This window comes from Candoia aspera, chromosome 1 (assembly GCF_035149785.1).
Source record: "Candoia aspera isolate rCanAsp1 chromosome 1, rCanAsp1.hap2, whole genome shotgun sequence".
NCBI lineage: Eukaryota > Metazoa > Chordata > Lepidosauria > Squamata > Boidae > Candoia > Candoia aspera.
Window position 1 is genome coordinate 282218801 of NC_086153.1, and position 20679 is coordinate 282239479.

At 39.7% G+C, this 20679-nt stretch overlaps 1 protein-coding gene across 1 annotated transcript in view; it reads right to left on the reverse strand.

Moving 5' to 3' along the window:
- Positions 1-16890, reverse strand: part of PAK6 (p21 (RAC1) activated kinase 6) — a 41636-nt gene extending 24746 nt beyond the window's left edge. Inside the window, exons 1-3 of the mRNA XM_063289964.1 lie at positions 16697-16890; positions 15596-15664; positions 1840-2048 (exon numbers count right to left, since the gene is read on the reverse strand). Coding sequence (XP_063146034.1) covers positions 1840-2043 — 204 coding nt within the window. The 5' untranslated portion in view covers positions 2044-2048; positions 15596-15664; positions 16697-16890. The remainder of the gene's footprint in view (positions 1-1839; positions 2049-15595; positions 15665-16696) is intronic.
- Between the last annotated feature and the right edge of the window lie 3789 nt (positions 16891-20679).

A 20679-nucleotide genomic window follows, 5' to 3' on the forward strand; every position in this document is an offset into this window, starting at 1 on the left:
TCTTCCTTCTTCTGCCAGATGGGTAATGGCAACATCACAGTATGTGTGTAAATATGCACCTTTGTTTGGCTCTGTTCTTTTTGTCAACAATGTGATTTGGTCTGTCAGTCACCTCCTGATTTAGACAACTGGTACAAGCAGATAGGTTGGGCTTCTTACCATGAAAAGCAAAATGCAGGAGTAAAATGGATGAAATATGGAGTCTCTTTGTCAGGAATTACTTTATCACTTCCACTTTATTCAAAGCCATAATCTCCCCTAGTGACAATGTTTAAGTTAACACAGCAGAACAAATTTGAATATACATCTTAGATTGCTTTACACATTTTTTTCCTATATGGACTGAGATAATGGATAGGTTTACGCATTGAGGTAATCCATAAACAAACAAATTGCCTGGTAACTTAGCATTTTATGTAAAACTCACCATTCTGATTTGTAAACCATGCCTTATGGCTTGAACCTGATCAACTGTGACTTAGTCAACAAAGCATGATTAAAAGCAACGTACAAAGCAGACAAATATCTAAATAGTTGAGATGTAACAAACTGCACTAGAATGGAAACCATTCTGGGGAAAACTTGCAAATTGAGATAAGAAAGAAAGCTCTCCAAATCTTTTGGAAATGCAGCTGAAGGGCATTTTTTAGAGGGCTTAAGCAGCATGCCCAGCAATTGCAACCTACATGCCACTGCAACAGTTCCCATACTATTGCCAGCTAGTTTGTATTGTCAAAACAATTATATGTCCCACCACCAATAAAGTCTGATGGTGAAATAGGAGGCAATTTCCAATATCAATATCCTGGTCATGAAATTCCCTTCAAAATAAGGGGAGATTAGCCCTATTCCTGATGGTTGTTACACATGCAGTGGATACAATCATCTTATATAGCCTGCCAGCCTGCCTACTTTCTTTCTCAAATGTATCTTGCTGTCCCAATCACAGACTAAATGGTTTACAATCATGGGAAAAATGCCATAAATCATAGAAACATATACAACCAGTCTAAAATTATAATACAAAATTACACATGCTAGATAAAAGCAGCCATGGAACTAACACCCTAAAATACAAAGATACAGTGGAAATGATAGTCTCAACTATTTCAGGAAAAAAATAGAGAGAAGGGCAGGACAGCCACTAGTATCTATCCCCAAGTCTCCCTTCCCCCATATCCTAAGAAGAGGAAATTAGTAGAAGCATATCCACCCATACTGAATGCACAGAATGGGTGGACTCTACTCTTCCTTCTACACAGCAAAAAAAAAAAGGCTTAAGGCTTTTTTAATTTGATCCAGTACAAGCATAATATAGCATGCAGATAAATCCACATTAAAAGTAGACTGCTTCTTCGGCATGAGATGAAGTCTAGTCAATGCCATAATTCAGCCTCCCCATGTGTTGAGACTACAGTTCTCAAGATTCCCACCATTTAGCCAAAAGTACCAATTCTGGGGAGTTGCAGGCCCAACATACTCAAAAAACACCATATGGGAAAGACTACCATAACCAATGTTTTAGCTTTCAGACAATACACAGGTCTTTCCTGGTTTGCTGTAACAGACTAACACAGAGATCCGCCACTGGAAAACATTTGCCAGAAACTTCCCCAAACATTATACTGTATGAATAATATTGAAGATTGATGAAGTTCTGGTTCACCTCTCCAGCAATCTTTTTCCAGGATTCAGCTCTTGCTTGTATCTGCATATTTCTACCATGAATACTAACAGGTAAAAATGCATGGAGTACCCTGATTGGGGGCAGGGGAAGACACTGCACATGTATCAGATGATTAGAAAGTGTTCTGAGGAGTGCTAATATTTATTTCTTACCTTCATAGGCTGAAGCTGTACCCGGGTAATCCTTGAAGGGTCTACAACAGGTTTGGGCCTTTTCAGAGTGTCCAAAATATTTTGCCATTGAGGTGGCAAGCCAATAAACTTCCCTTCCTTTGGATCAAATGATGTGTGTACACGATGCTCAAAATTCTGGGGAGCAGAGATCTCAGGTCGCTTCTTTTTCTTCTTGCGAAACATTGTGCCTGAATGAGAAAGAACAAATGCACTGGAGTTTCTGGGACTTTATCCAGCATCAGTTGCAAGCAACTCACAGCATGTAGCACCTACTGACCCCATCTGAGAACCACATCCCCATTAGAAGTTGTTAGTCTAGGTCAGCAGAAAGCAGAACAACATCACAGATGCCACCCTGCATCTGTGGTTCCTCCTTGCCGGATTAGGCCAACAGCTTTTAATTTAGTGGTTTTAGTGGCTATGAATATGGCAAGATTTAACTGAGACTATTAGGCTTGTTTCCCTGATGTCTTTCTCTTTCTGTATAATTTGGGCTCCTTTTACCTATTTTTTTTTCCTAAACCAAGTTTATTCTAATTAAAATAACACATATAAAGGGTTTTATTCCGCATCTCACAGTCTCTCTCATTTAGCTCTGAGAGCTTGGAACAGTGAACCATTGGAAGCCCAAGGAAGGAAACCCAGCCCTGTGCGGTCTCCTAAAGAACTGCAGAGTAGGAGGAATACATATAGCTTAAAAAGATAAATATATCTGAAAAATAAAGAGCCTTAATTTGTTGAAAAAATAAGAATAAGTCAACATTTTAAAAGTCCACATCAGATATAATTTTATTTATTTATTTATTTCTATCCCGCCTTTATTGTTTTTATAAATAACTCAAGGCGGGGAACATACCGAATACTCCCTCCTCCTCCTCCTTTCCCCACAACAACCACCCTGTGAGGTGAGTTGGGCTGAGAGACTGGCCCATGGTCCCCCAACCGGCTTATTTGGGCTATCAGTGCTTATTATTATGTTTCCCTCTCTTAAATTTCTCACTTCTTTCAGAAAATGAATCACAATAATAATCCACTAGGCCTGCCAGCACAGAAAAACAGAAGAATAAGGTACTCTAAAGCAATCACGTTACTGAGATTTATGTTTTCATACTCAGGATTATGCATGTTGGTAAAACAAAGCAACCAGCACAATCCCCATTTCTACAACCTAGAATTTAACATGGTATTAGTCTTACGGATTAGTAAGTGCTGCCTTTCGCTATTGGGGTGCAAATAAAGTGACCAAGTGAACAGATTACATATTCCTTTAATTAATAACTGAGTCACTGTTTACAGCCTATATAGAAGTGCATGTTCTTTTCCTTGAACCACCCTATCTTCAAGTATTAATCCGAAATGACTGCTGATGCAAAGTTCCTATCTTCTGATGCTGCTGTTTATGTGAGTGGAAGACGATTAATCCTGCTCTCTGTGATTTTGGTTCTTTCTATAAACCAATCAAAGAAATAGCTTCCCCAACCTGTCATTTTAAAAAAAATCCTTTGTTCCATAAATGTCAGCCAGGTTCATGAACTAGGGCCTGGAGAGGAACAAATTCACTTTTTAATAATTAGTACATTTATTGTTGCTATTATTGTCATTACTATGCATGTTATAATATTAATTGCTCTTCTACCACTCTCTCAATGTAGTAAGCCGGTCCATTTGTTTTTACTCAATGACAACTGTGGGTTGCAGAACTGTAATAACCCAAAAACATTTTCTGATATTCTTGTATCTTTCCCTATACAGGTAGTCCTCACTTAACAACCATTTGTTTACTGATGGTTCAGACTTACGACAGCGCTGGGAAAACTGACTTGCAACCGGTCCTCACACTTATGTCTGTGTGGTGTGTCTGCGGTCACATGATCACAATTTGAGCACTTAGCAACCAGTTCATATTTATGACTGTCACAGCATCCCATGGTCATGTGATCACCATTTTCAACCTTCCCACCTTTGCTTCTGGCAAGCAAAATCAATGGGGAACCACATGATTCACTTAATGACCATGTGGCTTGCTTAACACCCATGGTAATTTTCTTAACCACCACCACAAAAAAGGTCGTACAATTGGGTCAGATTTGCTTAATGACCGCTTCATTTAGCAACCAAAATTCCAGTCCCAATTGTGGTCATTAAGCAAGGATGACCTGTACTGCATTGTCAAAGGCTGTGCCTTGCCTAGCAAAGAATGGCATTTCCCTGGTAGCAAGGTACTGCATTTGGATACATTGGAAGATGTTTGAATTATACCAGATGAGTAATTTCGTATTTGCTGCCCTATACACTGATCAGCTGAAAAGGCCCCAGACCTAATCTTCTGTTAATACTACTTGGGTTGGAAGGGGTAAGAGGCATAGTACTCATGGTACCAATGTGCCAGCAGGTGCTTGGTGCCTCTCAGGCCTCATCCCTACCTGAGCTTTAATGATAAACATGATAAATGAGATGCTGATTGTAGGAAAGCAAAGTGCCAGTTTCTAGCATTACCTGTATATAAAAGCAGACCTTCGGTCTACATAAAGCTCCATAGGCATTTTTACAAAATGAAAATGCTTTCCAGAAAACAGCTAAAACATTTTAATTTCATTGCACCTTTGACTGTAATTGACTGACTGTGGGCATCCCAACTTCATATGCATGTGTTGTTTTCTTCTAATGTGTTTGTGCTATTTCTAATTTGTTCTACACCGCCCAGCACCTATCTCACAGTTGGGGCTGTCTACAAATATGATAAGATGATGATGAGAAGAGGCTACAGCTCCAACCTTTGTTTGAAAGGATACCCACTTGCTCTGAGAAAAAGAGAAATTGGGAAGATAGAGAAATTTCCAAAGGTTGACAACAGCAGCCATTTTATAACTAGGTGAGCCTCGCGGTGGCAACCATTTTGTAAGCACACTCACAATATGTTTTCAGAATTCAGATGAGCTCAAAAAGCCTGCCTATTCTTGGGCTTCAGTACAGATATTTATATACAACACAGCCTTAGGTTAACATTGTGCTATAAAAACATTTGATATTTATCCTCCAACCAAACAACCAAAAGCTTCTTGCAGAGCTTTTCCGCATTTAGCAGATTTCAGCTGTCTGCCCAGCTTTTCAACTTCACAAGAAGCTCTCTCGAGCCTGCATACTACCAGAGTATGGATATTTTTGCTCTAAATTTGGGTCAGAGATATAGCTGAATATAGTAGGAATAATTTGTACTGCAGCAGTTAGACTTGTTTTAGCAATATTTGCATTACCTATCACACTTCAGTGTCATGCTTTCTAACACAATTGCATTCTATATTAATGTGAGCAAAAGGAGTGCATACCATTACTTCAAGTAAAATATTCTACACTGCCCTATTTTCTGAGGCCAGCAGCATCTAAAACCGCTGAATAATTACCTGCTCACAAAAGATCCCAAATTTAATAACTATGCAATTTAAGATACACAGAGAGACAATTTTAATTGTTTAGGGGCAAAGTGGAATTGCCCTCTTTTAAAATGAATTCTAGACCTGAGGAGATCTGACACAGAAATATCCAAATGGTTTGCCAAAAGGCAAACACTGGCAGAAAGAACCACCAAATCCTGCCCAATGTTCTTAAAAGCAAACTACTGAATTAACAGTTGTGACTAGTGAGCTCATTTGACTGGCAAAACTGCAAGCTCATCAGGGTAATCCTAGCTCATTCTGCAGCTGTTTTGCATGATCCAAAATACACAAAAGCTTTCTCCGATCCAACATCCTCCAGATACACAGGATTACAGCTGCTAAAATTCTCAGCCAGCTATGAATTCTAAAAACTGTAGTTTAAAATATCTGGGAGGTGTAGGTTGGACAAGGCTGATCTATGTATCTTATCAAAGTTTAGTGAGGTCCAAGGCACATTATTGGCACATTAATCACTATGTTCCTCTTTAAACAGCATACCTTGTTATCACATAACTTTATCCAATATCCTAGAGTTACAACCATAGGCTGTACTAATGCAACCCTAAGTTCCTAATAATAAAACAGTCAGTACTATATAACTCTAACCAGCTGACTGAGTTTTAACAACTGTGAGCTAAGTAGACACTGACTTCTGGGGGAAAGGCAGGATATAAACTGAGTAAATAAATGTTTCTTTGACATGTTTTTATACTTATTTATTGCATTTTATATCTGTAATTGTTTTTATAGATGTTAATTGTTATTATAGTCTTGATTTTATTGATTTTATTGTAAACCGCCCAGAGTCCCCCTTTTGGGGGAGATGAGCGGTAGCAAAATTTGAATAATAATAATAATAATAATAATAATAATAATAATAGATGTTCCCTGTCTCTTCATACTGCCTGTGTGACATATCACCTTGTTAATGAAACACAAAGATATGACTGCATTCTAATGCCTCTGAAGCAATTAGGCCATCCAAGTCTTGACTAGAGCAGCTTAATAGAAGAAATTCTGCCAAATGATTTATTCCAAATGGAAAAGGCTAAAGGTTATACCTTTTTATTAGGCTTCGTAAGTAAAAGATGGTCACACTACCATGATGTAGAGAACTACTCTGTCTAGAGCCTAAACATGGACTTCTATGTTTCTGGTAACAGTAAGAACAAAATGACAATAGCAGTACTGTATTTTGACTTAATTTACATGACTGAATTATTGAAAGTTACCCAGAATTCACAACAAACAACCAGGAAATATCTTCAGTATAAAATACATGCATTAACCATTTAACAGTGTCAGTGTAATAAATCCAAAACCCAAGTTAAAGCAGTGCTCTCATTAAACTAACTTAACAGCAACATTTTTTCCAAATCTAGTTACTTCTAGATGTGTTAAAGTTCCAATTTAACACATCACAGGGCACCTGGATGAAGCAAGTCAATTTACAAAACGGTATGCAAGCTTCCATGATAGATTGAACTGAACTGGCTAATAAGTCAGAGCTTTTTTTTTTTTTGCTGTGAAGGGGAAAAAAATCAGCCTCCCCAACCAAAAAATGGCCATTGCACAGAGATAAGGCTCCCCATCAGAATAGCAGTAAGTGGCTATAGTACCATCATTTCAGAAGGGGAGGGGAATTCCCACAAATGAGACAGAAAGAGGTAGACAATTTCACCAGTGGGAAGCGACCCACCACACAGCAAATCTGTTTCCACTGTGTTTTCTGTGATTGAATTGATTCACTGCTATGAATTGGCTCAGTGTATGAAGACCACTGGAAGCCCCATGACAAAGGGGGCAGCAATCTTGTCTGTGCAGTAGAAGAATTCTTAGACCCACTGACCTTGGAGTAAGACTTTTAAAATTCAGCAGAACTTTGGTTCATCCAGAGTAATTTGTACTACCTTGTTTTTTGTTTTGCTTTTTAGTGACTCATTATCATGCTTTCGAGAGTCCCAAAAAACTTTTTAGTATGTTGGAGAGTTTAGGCAGGCTGCTACTCACAGTTTCTCAAAATTTACAACTCCCTTGGGTTCAAGTAGCTTATTTTTGGATCCTGGCCCACCTGTTTTTATCTTGCTTTCACTTCCCCAAGAAAGAGTACTTGCTTAATTTTGGATTCTTTGAAGACAAATTAATGAATGAAGAACTTGATAGTTATAATTAGCAGTAATATTCCCCTCTGACTCAAAGTCTAATTGAGTTTGGACTAAGGATTAGGATTTCATTTGTGGGTTACTACTACTTCAAGTATGCATCCAACAAAGCTTACCAGAACCAAATCACACATTCAGTGAATTCTCAAATAAGGCAGTTGCACCTGCAGATACAGCACCTACCTGGTTTGGAAAGATACACTTCAAATGCACTCATGGATTTATTGGTGCCATCTTCAACAGCCATGTATTTAACAATATAACCAGTAACAGTTGCTTTGCACTTCCCAAAACTATTTTAATCAACAGCCGATGCCAGATAATTGGGTACAATTTTAAATAATAGAATATCGTGTGTTTTTTTTAAAAATGCACAAAATACAAATTTTAAAACCTTGTTTCCAATAATGAGCATGGATCTTGCATTTCAGAGAATCCTGAGCAACTGCATCAAACCAGCCAGTTACCTCTTTTGTTTCTCATGCATTAAATATTAGGTTTCAACATTGCTGGAATATACTTGCATCTCCCTGCTTTCTTAGAAAAAGCATAAAACAAACACATTTAAAGCAGTGAATTAAATACGTGATATAATTTTAATTCCTAATTGGATATGGACCTACTAAGTAAATAGAAAAATGCATACCTGAACCTTAAGCAATCAGATAAGATCCTATTTTGCCATATGGCTTGTACTCCAAGATGCTGATGTTTCAGGAATCTTACTAGCCTGTAGTCATTCCAATTCAGTATTCACATTTGCAGTGAAATGCCACAAGCATAAATAATCAGTCACTGCCATGAAGGAAAAGCTGCTGGAGAATGAAATTCTCTCCATGATCAATCCCTGCTGCCAGGGAGCCACATCCTATTTTTCAACTCCAGATATAGCCTTTTCATAGATAATGTAATTCCAAAGGCTGCCACATCTCCCAATAAGTATGAGTGACCCCCCCCCCCCAAAAAAAGCTGGCAGATTCAGAGCACAGGGAGGGATTAGCTGAGAGGAGAAGCGAGACAAGAAAAAGTGTCAAGCAAAGAGAAGGAGGGGGAAAAGAGACTGATTTTTTCTCATAAGAAAGAGGACTTGTCAGGTAGGAAACCTCCATAATGGCAAGCTTGGCAGGAAGAGGTAGCATGGAGACAGTAACAAAGAACTATTGTTTACTTCCACACTTGCTTTCAAGAGTAAGAAAAACTGTCTCTGCTTCTGAACTGACAGATTTGGAAATGTCAAGCAATCCTGATAGACGTTGGTCTTTGTCAGCCAAAATAGGCAGAAACAGCATAGGGGATGCAGCATCTATGATGTCTTGACATACATACAAGTAGCTCTTCATCTGACATGCATCATCCATTTCTAAATCACATATTTTTCAACTAGATTAACGAGGCATGGGGGGAAAAGACCCCCATATTAGATGCCATTCCACAAATACTTGACTGCAGGCTTGATATAGTTACTCCATGTGATTCATTTCACAGGTCTTCTGTTTGATCTCAGGTCCTCATCTCCACTTGAAATACAGTAAGCCCTAAAAAGTTGCAACTGCTCACACCCATATTACTTTCCTCTTTTTCTTCTTCTTTGCCTTCTGTTGCCATTTTTGATGTTGAAATTTTAATCAAGAGCTCCACAGAACAAAAGATTGCTTCCTTTTTTCTTGCTTGTTTCATCCTAGAATCTTATGTGAAAGTATAGTACTCCTACTAGTAATACTGTTTCACCTTTTGACCATACTTGGAATGTTTAGTTCCATTTTTGTGTGTGGTGTTTGCTGCAAGCAAAAGAAAAAGCAAACCAAAAGGCAGCAGATATGAAAAATTAAAATCAAACTACAAGTAACTCAAATATATCTGCATCTGGCCCGCAAATAGCGTCAGTTGAGGTTGCCCTGATTAATAATGGGTACAATGTACTCATAGTGAGAAATTAACTCTTTTACCCCATTTTGATGTCCTCAGTAAAACCTCTTCTCTGAACCTGGTAACTACTTTGTGAAGAAATTGTCCATTAGAAGTAAGACGGAATTTTCCCCAAAGACAAAAAGGTTCAAAAGGGAGATTTTCTTAGCAGAAACATAGCAAAGAATATAATGGTTAAACTTGCCTTTAGTAGGGTGTTAGGAGCACACTTTCAAATAAAGTGTGTTTACTTCAAATTTTCACCAAAGGTGTTCTAAATAGCTCCATGCACTTCACTGTCTTCAGCTCAGGAACCAAACAAACTGATTTATGCCAAGTACTTGAACCATGTCTAATGCTGAAAATGGGTCAGGGATTTAACAAAAGCACTGGTAATACCAGAAGAAAAAAATCTTCAGAATCCATCAGCTACAGTCTGCATATCCTACAAACAGCCCCCGTTGCCCTTTCAAAGGAAGAGAGTTATGGTTAAAACTCAACAGGAAAACCTGATCCTGACAAGGGACAGGCCGAAAAGTCTTTGCTGAAAGTTTTCTCCCTCCTACTCAATAAAGAAAACCAAATTCTACCATACATCTTAAGTGTTGAATCAGACAGATAATGGACGTGCTCATGATTATCATGGCAGGAATGAAATTCTGCAGTACCTGGAGCCAGAAGCCTTAATATTCATGTTCTCTTGAATGATCACAGAGGAGACAAAGGGGAGTCTGAGATCACTTGTATCAGCTCAGGAAGGATACTACTAGGTGCATACTAGAAGATTTCCCAACTGCTGCTACACTCAAACACCAAATGCATACAGTGTATTCCAGATAGGCAGTAGGAAGCTTGAAGCAGAAAAAAAATTCCTATATAATCTTGATTCTCGGAGCTATGTAAGTATAATAAAAATCTAATAATAATATTCCTCAGCAGGGTGATCTGACATAAATAAAAAGGAGAAGTCCAAACAAGCCAACTTTCCCTTCCCCAATATTTGTTTATCAAATGTGTATGCTGCCCAACTCCCAATGACTCTAGTCTGAATAGGAAGACTCCCATTTGTTTCCACTGAAAGTCAAATAAAAGCTTCTACAGTGCCTGGTCTGGAACTGTTCTCTTTCAGGTTTCTTGGTCACAGAGAAAAGATGTATTCACACTGGCTTGAATATAAGAAACCCTGTGCAAGTTTCCCCACCCAACATGGGAAACTAGAGAATGGTGTGGCCAAACCAGGGCATATAGCATATAGGCTGCAAAGGGTGATATCTGAAAATCTGGGAAACTATTAAATTTCATTTACATCATAGCTCTTCATTACAACACTGACTAAAAGACTACAATTATGGCTGTTGTGGACTATAGTTATCATACAGTCCACAATAGCTAAGAGGAAAACAGGTACGTTTCCTGTATAATATGCACACCATACTATATTATGCTCTGACACCAGCCAGAGCCTCAAACAACTAAAAGAAGCCATGCAAGATCAGAAAATGTGGAGAAAGCTGGTCCGTAGAATCACCAAGAATTGGACACAATTGAATGGATAGCATCATAATCATTACTGTATTATATGCCATGCCAACAAACCATATAGAAATCCTGTGTTTACTCTGCTTAAGGTGTTATTTGTATTTTTAAATACCTAAACACACAGATTCATGGCATTTTAAAAATACAAAACTTATATACCATTTATCAGGTGAATTTAATCAACTCATCTGAGTTTTGCCCAGTACAGGCTGGAAATCTAGCAGCAAGAGGAGGCCATAAGCTTGATATTAGCCATGGTGTCTGTCAAGCTGATTGGGGGTTTTGCTCCACCCTTCCCCAACTGGAGATCTCCAAATGTTTTTGATTCTTGCATTTCCTAACCCAGAAAGCACCAGGTTGGCGAAGCCTGCCTTATTCCACCAAAGAACTATGGCATTACAACTTTTGTTCTGCTTCCTTTCCCTAATCCTTTTCTACAGTCATTTTTATGTGTCAGATTCTTCTTGATTTCCCTGGAAACAAAGCTCTGCTACTTTCCTAGTGATTCAACAGGACTAACATGCCTTTAAAATGAAATGATACTCTAAATCCTTTGGTGAATACCAGTTATATTCCATCAGAAACAAGTCTGAGAGACCTATTTATTGTATTACTAGATACAAATGGGAAATAAACTGCAATAACCCAATTATTTTATCTAAAGTTATTTCAAGGAATGGAAAAGGAAAAATAAAAATGAAGCCCTCAACTTTTTTTGTTTTTTTCTCATTTAAAAATAAACAGTATCTGATCCATAACAAACACATTAGCTTTTACATCTCTGAGAACACGAGAGATGCCATCAGGAAGTCAGCATGGTTCTGAGATTGGGTCCCTCCTTGGATGTGAACTTACTGGCCTAGTCCACATAATGCCCTATGCAATAATGTGGTTTCTTTAATTTTGGCCTATTGAATGTGTTACAAATGTGATTTGTAAACAATGGTCTATATATTGCAATTGTGCCTTTCCATGATTATGTAAATCAAAGCTTCAGGCAACTCATGAATCAGCACACTGTATAAAGATGGGTAAGTCCTCCCATCTTATATCCTCCAGTTCTATTGGGCTACAACTCCCTTCACTTCCAAGTAGAATTAACGGCTATGCTAGAAGGGAATGATGAGAGTTATAGTCCAACTCTTATACAGGGTACTGTATTAAGGAATGATGTATATAACATTTCCCCATGAATGTTCATAATTCAGTTACTGCAACAGCAAGTGATAACTTCCGTGTGTTGAACAGTCCTCAATGATGAAACAGTAAACCAACCTTCTCTACAATATGTTGGAACTCCAATTTCCATATTCCCAGCCATCATGATAGGTTGGTGAGAATTCTAGGAATTGGAGCCCTAACCTACCTACAGGGCACCAGGTTGGGGAAAGCTGCACTGCAGCACAGAGCATTCATGACACTTTCAATCCGATAAAATATACTCTGTTTTGCTTAATTATCTTGTGAAGCCAATAAGTCCAACTATATTTATTCTTGGTGAAATGTGAGTTTCTGGATTCTTAGCACTGAATAAAACTATGGGAAAGAGTTCATATGATTACCACACACAAGGTAGGACCACACACAGGTTCCCAATATTCATTCACATCAGTACAGCAGCATATTTTAACATTCTGGACAGTGCTGGATTTAGATCTGGCCAGGCCCTAAGCTGTATAAAGCTTAGAGGCCACTTGTTAAAAAGTTACACCAGAAGGTCTCACAAAGGTGCATAGTAAAACAGGACCCTGAGTTGCCACAAAAAAAATTGAAAACATATATATGCCTTTTACTTACATATAAAGCCATTTTAAAACTACTCATAAAAAATTCCTACACAAGATTTTTAAAACTACAGTACACATAAAAGCCACATAAAATTCTAAGAGCAAAAAATAAATAAATCTGAAATTTTGTGAGGCCCTAAGCTGTAGCTTGTTAGCTTATGCCTAAATCCAGCACTGATTCTGGACTCATAGCTTCACTGAAGCTACATATTTAAACCAACTCATATGCTGATTCCTTCAGATTGCTCCAGCTAGAGGAACAGACTGTTATGGGGTTATTAATGTATAAACTGAACTGATGGTTCACCTTCTCAGAAATATACCAAACTGCTTCTAAATATAACTTGTTGACTGCAGAAACCAACTGTGATGGAGCCATTACATGATCTCTTTGGCACACCACCAAATATCCAGCCAGTAACACTGATTTTCCACCAGTTTTATTTGTACTAGACTTAAAGCTTCCTTTACAATAAGAAATAAGATAAATTAACATTTTGATTGCAGTCCTATACAGCAGCCTTCTGCAATCTAGCACTTTCAAGATATGTTGGGAATTCTGGAAGCTATACACACTTACAGTGTCTGGAAATTGGTTCCATTAGATACAATGGGATTTGTTTCAGAATAGACAGAGAGATGTTCTACCAATGCAATAAACATTCCACAAATTCAAGCAACCCTTCAGATATGGTGAAATGATAGGGTTTGGGCCATGTGATGAGCACTGAGTACACTGCAGAGAGACCACATAATCCTTGAACATGGTTACAGACCATGTATTTCCCCCATAAAATCTGAAAAGTCTAAAAGCCTAAAAAGTTCAATAGACGAACAGATGCTTAACAATTATGTTAAATGTAGTGGAGATTCATCAGTAATTTCATGCCATGGTTTTGACACAAGTATTACTTGATTACAAATTTCATTAGATATATTATTAGTAATTTGTCTTAACAGAGGGAGTGTTATATTTTTGTGGATTAGCACTTAGTGTGTTAACTCCCTTTTTGGGCAGTTCCACAAACACTGATTCATTATATTGGTAAAGTAAATAACCTTCCAGCCTTAATGGACATAAGCTATGTTTAAAATGTGAATACGTCTGAGGATATATTTATTTATTAAACTTGTAGGCTGTCCAGCTCCATCATGACTCTGGATGGTATACAAGATGAAATAGTTTAAAACAAATACAAAGTGATACAAAAACAAACATCCGGAAAAGTAACACAAACTCTACCAGACCAATTATCACAAAAGGTCCACCACCCACTCTAGCTACTGGGGGAAGAGCCAGGTTTTAAAGGGTCATTTAAATAAGGGGAGGCATATGAATCTGGGTGGTGGTGGTGGTGGTGGTGGTGATTGTTCCAGAAGGCAGGCTTACATTTCAAGGAGACATGACATAAGATAAAATAGGGCTACAATCACTCTAGCAACCTTGCAGAAATATTTCTAGATTTGATCACTTTAAAAAAAAAAACCTGTCTGAAGGTGAAGATATTTCCAGTGAAAGTATCTTCAGATTTGGCACAACTTTTCGAAAGGTATTCCTACTCCACAAAAGCTTTGTAGGATGTTTTGTTTGGAAAGAGAAGATAATCCCTACCTAGACAGATTTGTGCAACTGGACACCTTCTTTGGCAAAATCAAGTGGGTATTGTAAGGCACACTTTCTATCTGTAAATCACAGCAGCTGAACCAAATATAGACTGATAACTGCAATCATACACGTATGCTTTGAACTCATCCCCAAATTCTCTGAAGCATTCAGGAATCACAAAGGTGGATGGGTGGAATTACAGTATGCCTATGGCCAGATTCCTACTCTAACTTGGGCTATAGATTGTCTTTGCACAGTGTATCTGCTGCCCTCTCTATCATACACATTAAGTAATACCTGTTGCACCATATTCAAAATCCATCTAGAAAGAGTTGGAAAAGGCTTGGGTGATCATTCTAGACCAATTCTCCCCTAATGAAAGACTCTAGTTGACAGATGGCCATCCAGCCTCTGCTAAATACATAAAACAACCCCAATGATTTCCTGCAGCAATCTGTTCCTCTGCCAGATAGTTATATCTTAAAAATTGTATTCCAAAGTCTACCCCAAATCTTCTCCTTGCCATTTGTACCTGATAAGATCTACCCTTTTTAGCAATAAACAACAAATATGCAGGAATAGAGAAATGTACATCACAATTTATATCACTTCCCTCTCTTTTTCTAAACAGGAAAAATCAGGACAAACTGACCTGCCTGTCCCCTTACATCAAACATTATCTTATATGTATTTAATGTAACATTTTTCCAACACACAAATAGGATCCGTAGATCAAGTAGGTACACAAATGGCTTTGCATTACACTTACTACACAGCTGGGAATTTGACTACAGGTGGAGGACTGCACACATGGACACAGACACACTCATCCTCCTAATCTCCAGGCCCACCCAGAGACCTGCTCAGGAGCACTGCTTCCCTGCTGTGGTGAGCAGCAGCAAACCAGCAGAGTGGAGCACAACTGTTAGAAGACAAGGGAGAACAAGAAGGCTGCCTCAAGAGAGGCAACTGGAAAAGCTTTCCTCCCCTCTAACTAGTGAAGCTGCTTAAGATTGCAGTTTCCTGCTGCTAATGGCCACTAGGAGAGGTGGGAAGCCTCACCCACTTCCCATCTTAGTGAGGTCCAGCTGAGAGCAGCTGATTCTCAAATACCATTAGCAGTAATCTGTTCCCTAACACCTAGCCAATGGTTGACCAGTTGGATGTCAAAGGAAAACAGTCAGAGCTTCCAGGAGCTCCAGTCCCAGGGCCTACAGGAAGAGTAGGATCGGCTGTGGACCTGCAGGTTGCCAACCCCTCTTGATTCTCTTCAATGCTCACAGCACACTTTGAAGTTCTCACCAGTTTACAGCCTGCTGCTGTCTCTTCACTGTTCAGTCTCACAGCATACTACTGTAGATCCTTAATAGCCTGGCAAACAAGAATACACAGCAGTCAACAAACATTAGTTAAGAATTCCCACAGAGAACAAGGAACTACACACACCCACAATTACCTTTCTGAATTGAGGAACTATGAGTTTGCCTTTCCATTATAGGGCTAGACAACATTTGCAATTGCTTGGTAGTTTAAAAATAAAACTGGGTTCCCCCAAATCCCCACCAATCTAACCACCTCAGGATTCTAGGTAAGGATTTGTTAGTAAATCTGAAATAGGTGTGGTCAGGGAAATCCCCAAAGATTCAGTGGTCCTTGCTAGGCAAATGGTAATACCTTGCACATATCCAGCAGACATGTTGCCTACATGCAGCCTGCTTTCTGAAGCATCAGTTGGGCCATCTTTAACTCCTTCCACTCTGCAGTGACAGTTCCAGCTGTCCCCTTTTCCTTTCAACACTCTGCACAATTTGACAGTTTTCAGAGAGAGCCACTCCCTCAAAGAGATGCCACATCACCTCCTCACAGGTCTATTTTTCAGGTCCTCCACCTAATACAAGAGTTGAAGCTGGCAGTCTGAGAGAGGAGATCCAGCCCCCTGAAAAGATGCTAAGGAGGGCAGTTCCAGGGGAGAAGGAAGAAAGGATTGCTAGCAAATTGCACTCCTGCCATTGAACAAAGCTGATTGGAGGACGGTTGTTGCTGGGTTACAGGAGTGAAGATGGAATAAAGGCCTTCCCCAAGGAAAGACAGCCTTCTCTTCCCCCCCCACCGCCCCCCAAAATAAGCCCTGAAGGGGGAACAAAAGCTAGGCACCCTGGCAAGCAGCTCCGTTGTCCCCGCGAGCCCATTCAATGCCCAGTTTATCCATCCTTAGCGCTAGGAGGTTTATGGTCCCGGCGCGTGCGCTAAAGTGCAGCTCTGCAGAAAAAGAGTTAATCCTTGGGAGCGGAGACGTTAGTGGAAACCGACAAATCCCGCGCTCGAGAAGCAGGGAGAAAACGGTGAAGGCAGCCTCCTCATAAATAAACCAACGAGCCCGGCGGGGTTCAGGCTCCTGCTTACCGGCGTCCTAGAACACCCCTTCGGAAGGAAGCGGGAATCAGCGCGTGCGGAGCCGCCGGCCCTCTGAGAGCAGGAGAATTCAGGGGCGCGCAGGAAAGGGGCGGAGGCCGACCTGACATGTTCGTGCAGAGCTGCGTTCACCTGACCCTGCGAGTTTGACTTCAGGGCGTGGTGCCGCGGCAGACCTAAAGCAACACCCGCCCGGGAAGGCGTAGCTCTGAATTGCGACAGACCTCAGCAGAAGGCTGGCGCTGGGGCTTACGCAGCCCGGGTCGCCCCACCGCCCTGAAGCAGGAGACGGCCTTGTTCGGAAGATCTGAAACTTGCGGTGCAGGGGTGAGCCCGTCGCCTCCCACCCCTGTTCATTAGCTGGCCTACGGAAGAGCCACTTCCTTTCAGGCCTGGTGCCTTCAAGAAGTGTTGGACCACAATGCCCATCACTCCTGGCCAGAACAGCTAGCGCATGTGCCTGGTCCCAAGGTTGAGGGAGACCAAGAGCAAAGCTGATCTCCGAGCCTCAAGGCCAAAAGCTCTTGATAACCTTCCACCTAATCGTGAAGCAACCCTGACTTCCTAGTTATGTGTAGCAGGAGCAGTTTGTTCACTTTGTCCAGACAGGCACAGGCATATGGAAGAAAATATTATCATTAATAAATGTGTGTGTATGTGTTACAGATATGCCGCACATGCACTCTTACAGTTCCACCTTGATAAGATCTACATGAGCCAGTGCAGTCAATAAAATTGTATTGCTACATTGGCCCATAGCTACAAGTATGCAAAACCTTGTAACATATTGACTACTAGAAATGCTTTTTTTTTTGTGCCAGCCAACTGGAGAGAGCTGGACATATCTGGAAGATTCTGGTACTGAGGACATTTATGAAGTAAGAATAAGGTCACAGTTTAATGGCTTGCTAAGCTCTTCACAAATAAAAATAGGCTGAGTTTATTTAGAAAGATCAGAAGCAAACAATGTTAAACACCAAGACTCTGTAAATCCAAAGAGCTAAGATAAAAGTGTTATGCACATTGTACCTTGCCTAAATTGCTGCAGAATCAAGACATTCACTTTAGTTAACTCAATCTTTCCCTAGCTTGGCACCCTCCAGATGTGTGAAAATTTCAATTCTCAGCCAGAAGAACTCTGAGCATTGTAACTCAAATGTGCTTGAGGAGTGCCACATTGGGGAATGGCTAAGTTAAGTTCTCCATTTTGTAAAAAAACACAACAGCCACAAAAACCAGAGTCTCACTTTTTACCCTTTTTGTTTAGAAATTTGGACTTGCTTCTCCCCAAGCCTTGTTCTTTGTCAAGTGATCTTGTGAAGGCCACCAGATTCTACTACCATGTACAAGCCATTCAGTATAGAAGCATCAAGAGCTTATGAAGTATTTAAAAAATGGAAAATTTCAAAGATCAAAATAAATTTAAAAGGGCTTTGTATTTTAAGTATTTCCCACCCACTTGTCTAAGGTTTCTAGGAAAACTCATTTTGTTACGGTATGATTTGCTAAAGTTTGTTCAGTCAACAAAGTACTACTAATAGCTCTAGGGTGTTTTATCTTCAATCGTTTGTTGGAATCTCAATATATATTCACATTCTTTTTAATTTGTTTAGAGGAAGGGAAAGAATGAGATGTAGTGTGGTGGAGGCTAGAGTATTTATTCTAGTATTTTTCTTGGTGACAAAATCTTTTTTAGCCATGAAGTTGGGATCGATATCATAGGAACAGCCTGCCCAAAGATGAAATGTGTTCCTTCCAAAAAGTACAAAAGAGGGAAGCTATTTGCATTAAAGATCTGTATGCTAATTTATAATATAGAGACATATTTAAATAATACTGGTTACTAAATGTCATCAAGTCAGGTCTGATTTCAGGTGATAAATGGACTGATGCTTAACAATCTGACTGGTTTCCAGTAATCTTGATCTTGTCTAGGCACTTTATTCATTATCATTCCCTTCTACTTCCCTTAACCTTGCCAAGCATAGTTGTTTTTCTAATCCCTCAGCTGCTTGCATCACATGAACAAAGCATGTGAGTTACTGCTTATTGAGTATCTCCTCGAGGGAGCACTTAATCTTTATTTGGGCCCGGATTGATTGGTTCTTGCAGTCCATGGTATATTTAGGAATCATCTCCAGATCCATCATTTAAAAGTGTCTATTTTCTTGTCCAACTTCACAGCTGTACATTACTACTGGAAGACCTAACTATTATGTCATGGAAATATCCTTATCCTCCACAATCTTTTTTGTCATTGCTTTCTTCCCTGGGATTAATTTACCCTTTGCATCTCCAGCCCGCTGTCCATCTTTATTCTTGAACCCAGAGAAATCAAATTATCTATCACCTTCACTTATTTGAGATTGACTGCAAATTCAGTAAGCTAGATGACATTACCTTTGTCCTCTAAATATGTAACTTTAACTCAGATATTTCACATTCCATTTTTTACCTTCATAATGAGCTTCATAATGAGCTTTTCTAAGTTTTTACTTTCTGTTGAAAAAGTGCATTGTCTGCATCTCTTAAACTGATAATGTTTTGGCTTCAAATTTTCATTCTGGATGTCATCTCTGCCAATTCTGCCATTCTTGTAATGTATTTGTTGTATCAGTCAAATAAATATAGAAATAACATGCAGAAAGTTTCAGAAATCAGCACGTTCTCTTGCATCTCCTTCAGTATAGATATATACTCCAATATTTTCCAGGCTCTAGGCCACACAGTCTTGTTCCTCATTTGTTAACACAGAGTTGTTATACTTTAACTGCCTCTTCTCCTTCATCTTTAAACAGTTCAATAGGTAACTTGTGCTTTCCTAATTGCCAGCTGGTCTATTCTTTGTTCTACTTCTTTTCCTAGTGGAGTCATTCCTGAATATATTTGATCTTTCTTTCTGAAAAAAATGTTCTATAATTCTGTTTACAAAGGATTTCACTATAGTGAAATCCTTTGTAAAGGATTTCTACCTTCCTTTAACCATATTTTTCTCTATTCTGTTATATGATTACCCTTGACTATTCTTATTTTAGCTGAAGATCCTCCTCTGATTTCTCTGTTCTTCCTAAAACCATTTGTCATTTTTCTTTTCCAGTTTTTTCCTCTCTATTTGTTGACATTCTTGACTGAGATCCCTTGATTTTTTCTTGCCTGCCACTTGCTTAGTCATTGTATATCCTTCTTGTTTTGCAAGGCTTTTGTCATGTTCCCCGTTTCAATGTTCTGTTAACATGATAACGTTTCACATGTCAAACCGTTTTTCCGTGTATTCCCGACTTGCTCATTGCTGGTATTTTCCATTTGGCCGCTCTGCTTTGTTTTGGGACTTTGGAATGTATGTTTGGGTTTGCAATCCTATTCAAGGTTACTTTCCCAGGCGCGTGTAACGGTTGCTAGTACCTGGGAGGGGGTGCGTGCTGACGGGTGCTGAGCCAAGCGGAGGCCACGGAGTTAGAGGACTTTGATGAGTTTCTGTGGGCGCTAAAACAGCACTTTGAAGACCCATTGGCTCAAGAGAGAGCGAAAAACTCCCTGAGAAAACTTTATCAAGGAACCCTCTCTGTCGCAGACTACGCTTTGGAATTTAAAGCCCTGGCGGGAAAGGTGGAGGACTGGTCCCAGTCGACTTTGGTGGAGATGTTCAAACAAGGGCTGGAGATGGAAATCCTCCATTGGGCTTTGTGTAGGGACGATCCTAAAACGTTATACGGCTGGATTCAGTTGGCGGGCAGTGCGGAAAGCGCTCTACAAATGTATGCCCATAGCAAGGAACTGAGACAAACCCGAATCGCTAAGGGAGCTCGTGCTACTGGATATTCGAGTCGCCCTAAACCAAAAACTTGAGAGGAAGAAAGGGAACGACGATTTGCGAAAGGTCAGTGCTTGAGATGCGGGAAAGATGGGCATCGTGCCACTTCGTGCCCAAGACGCCGACCAGAGGAACGGCCCGGGAAAGTGCCAGGAAAATCGCC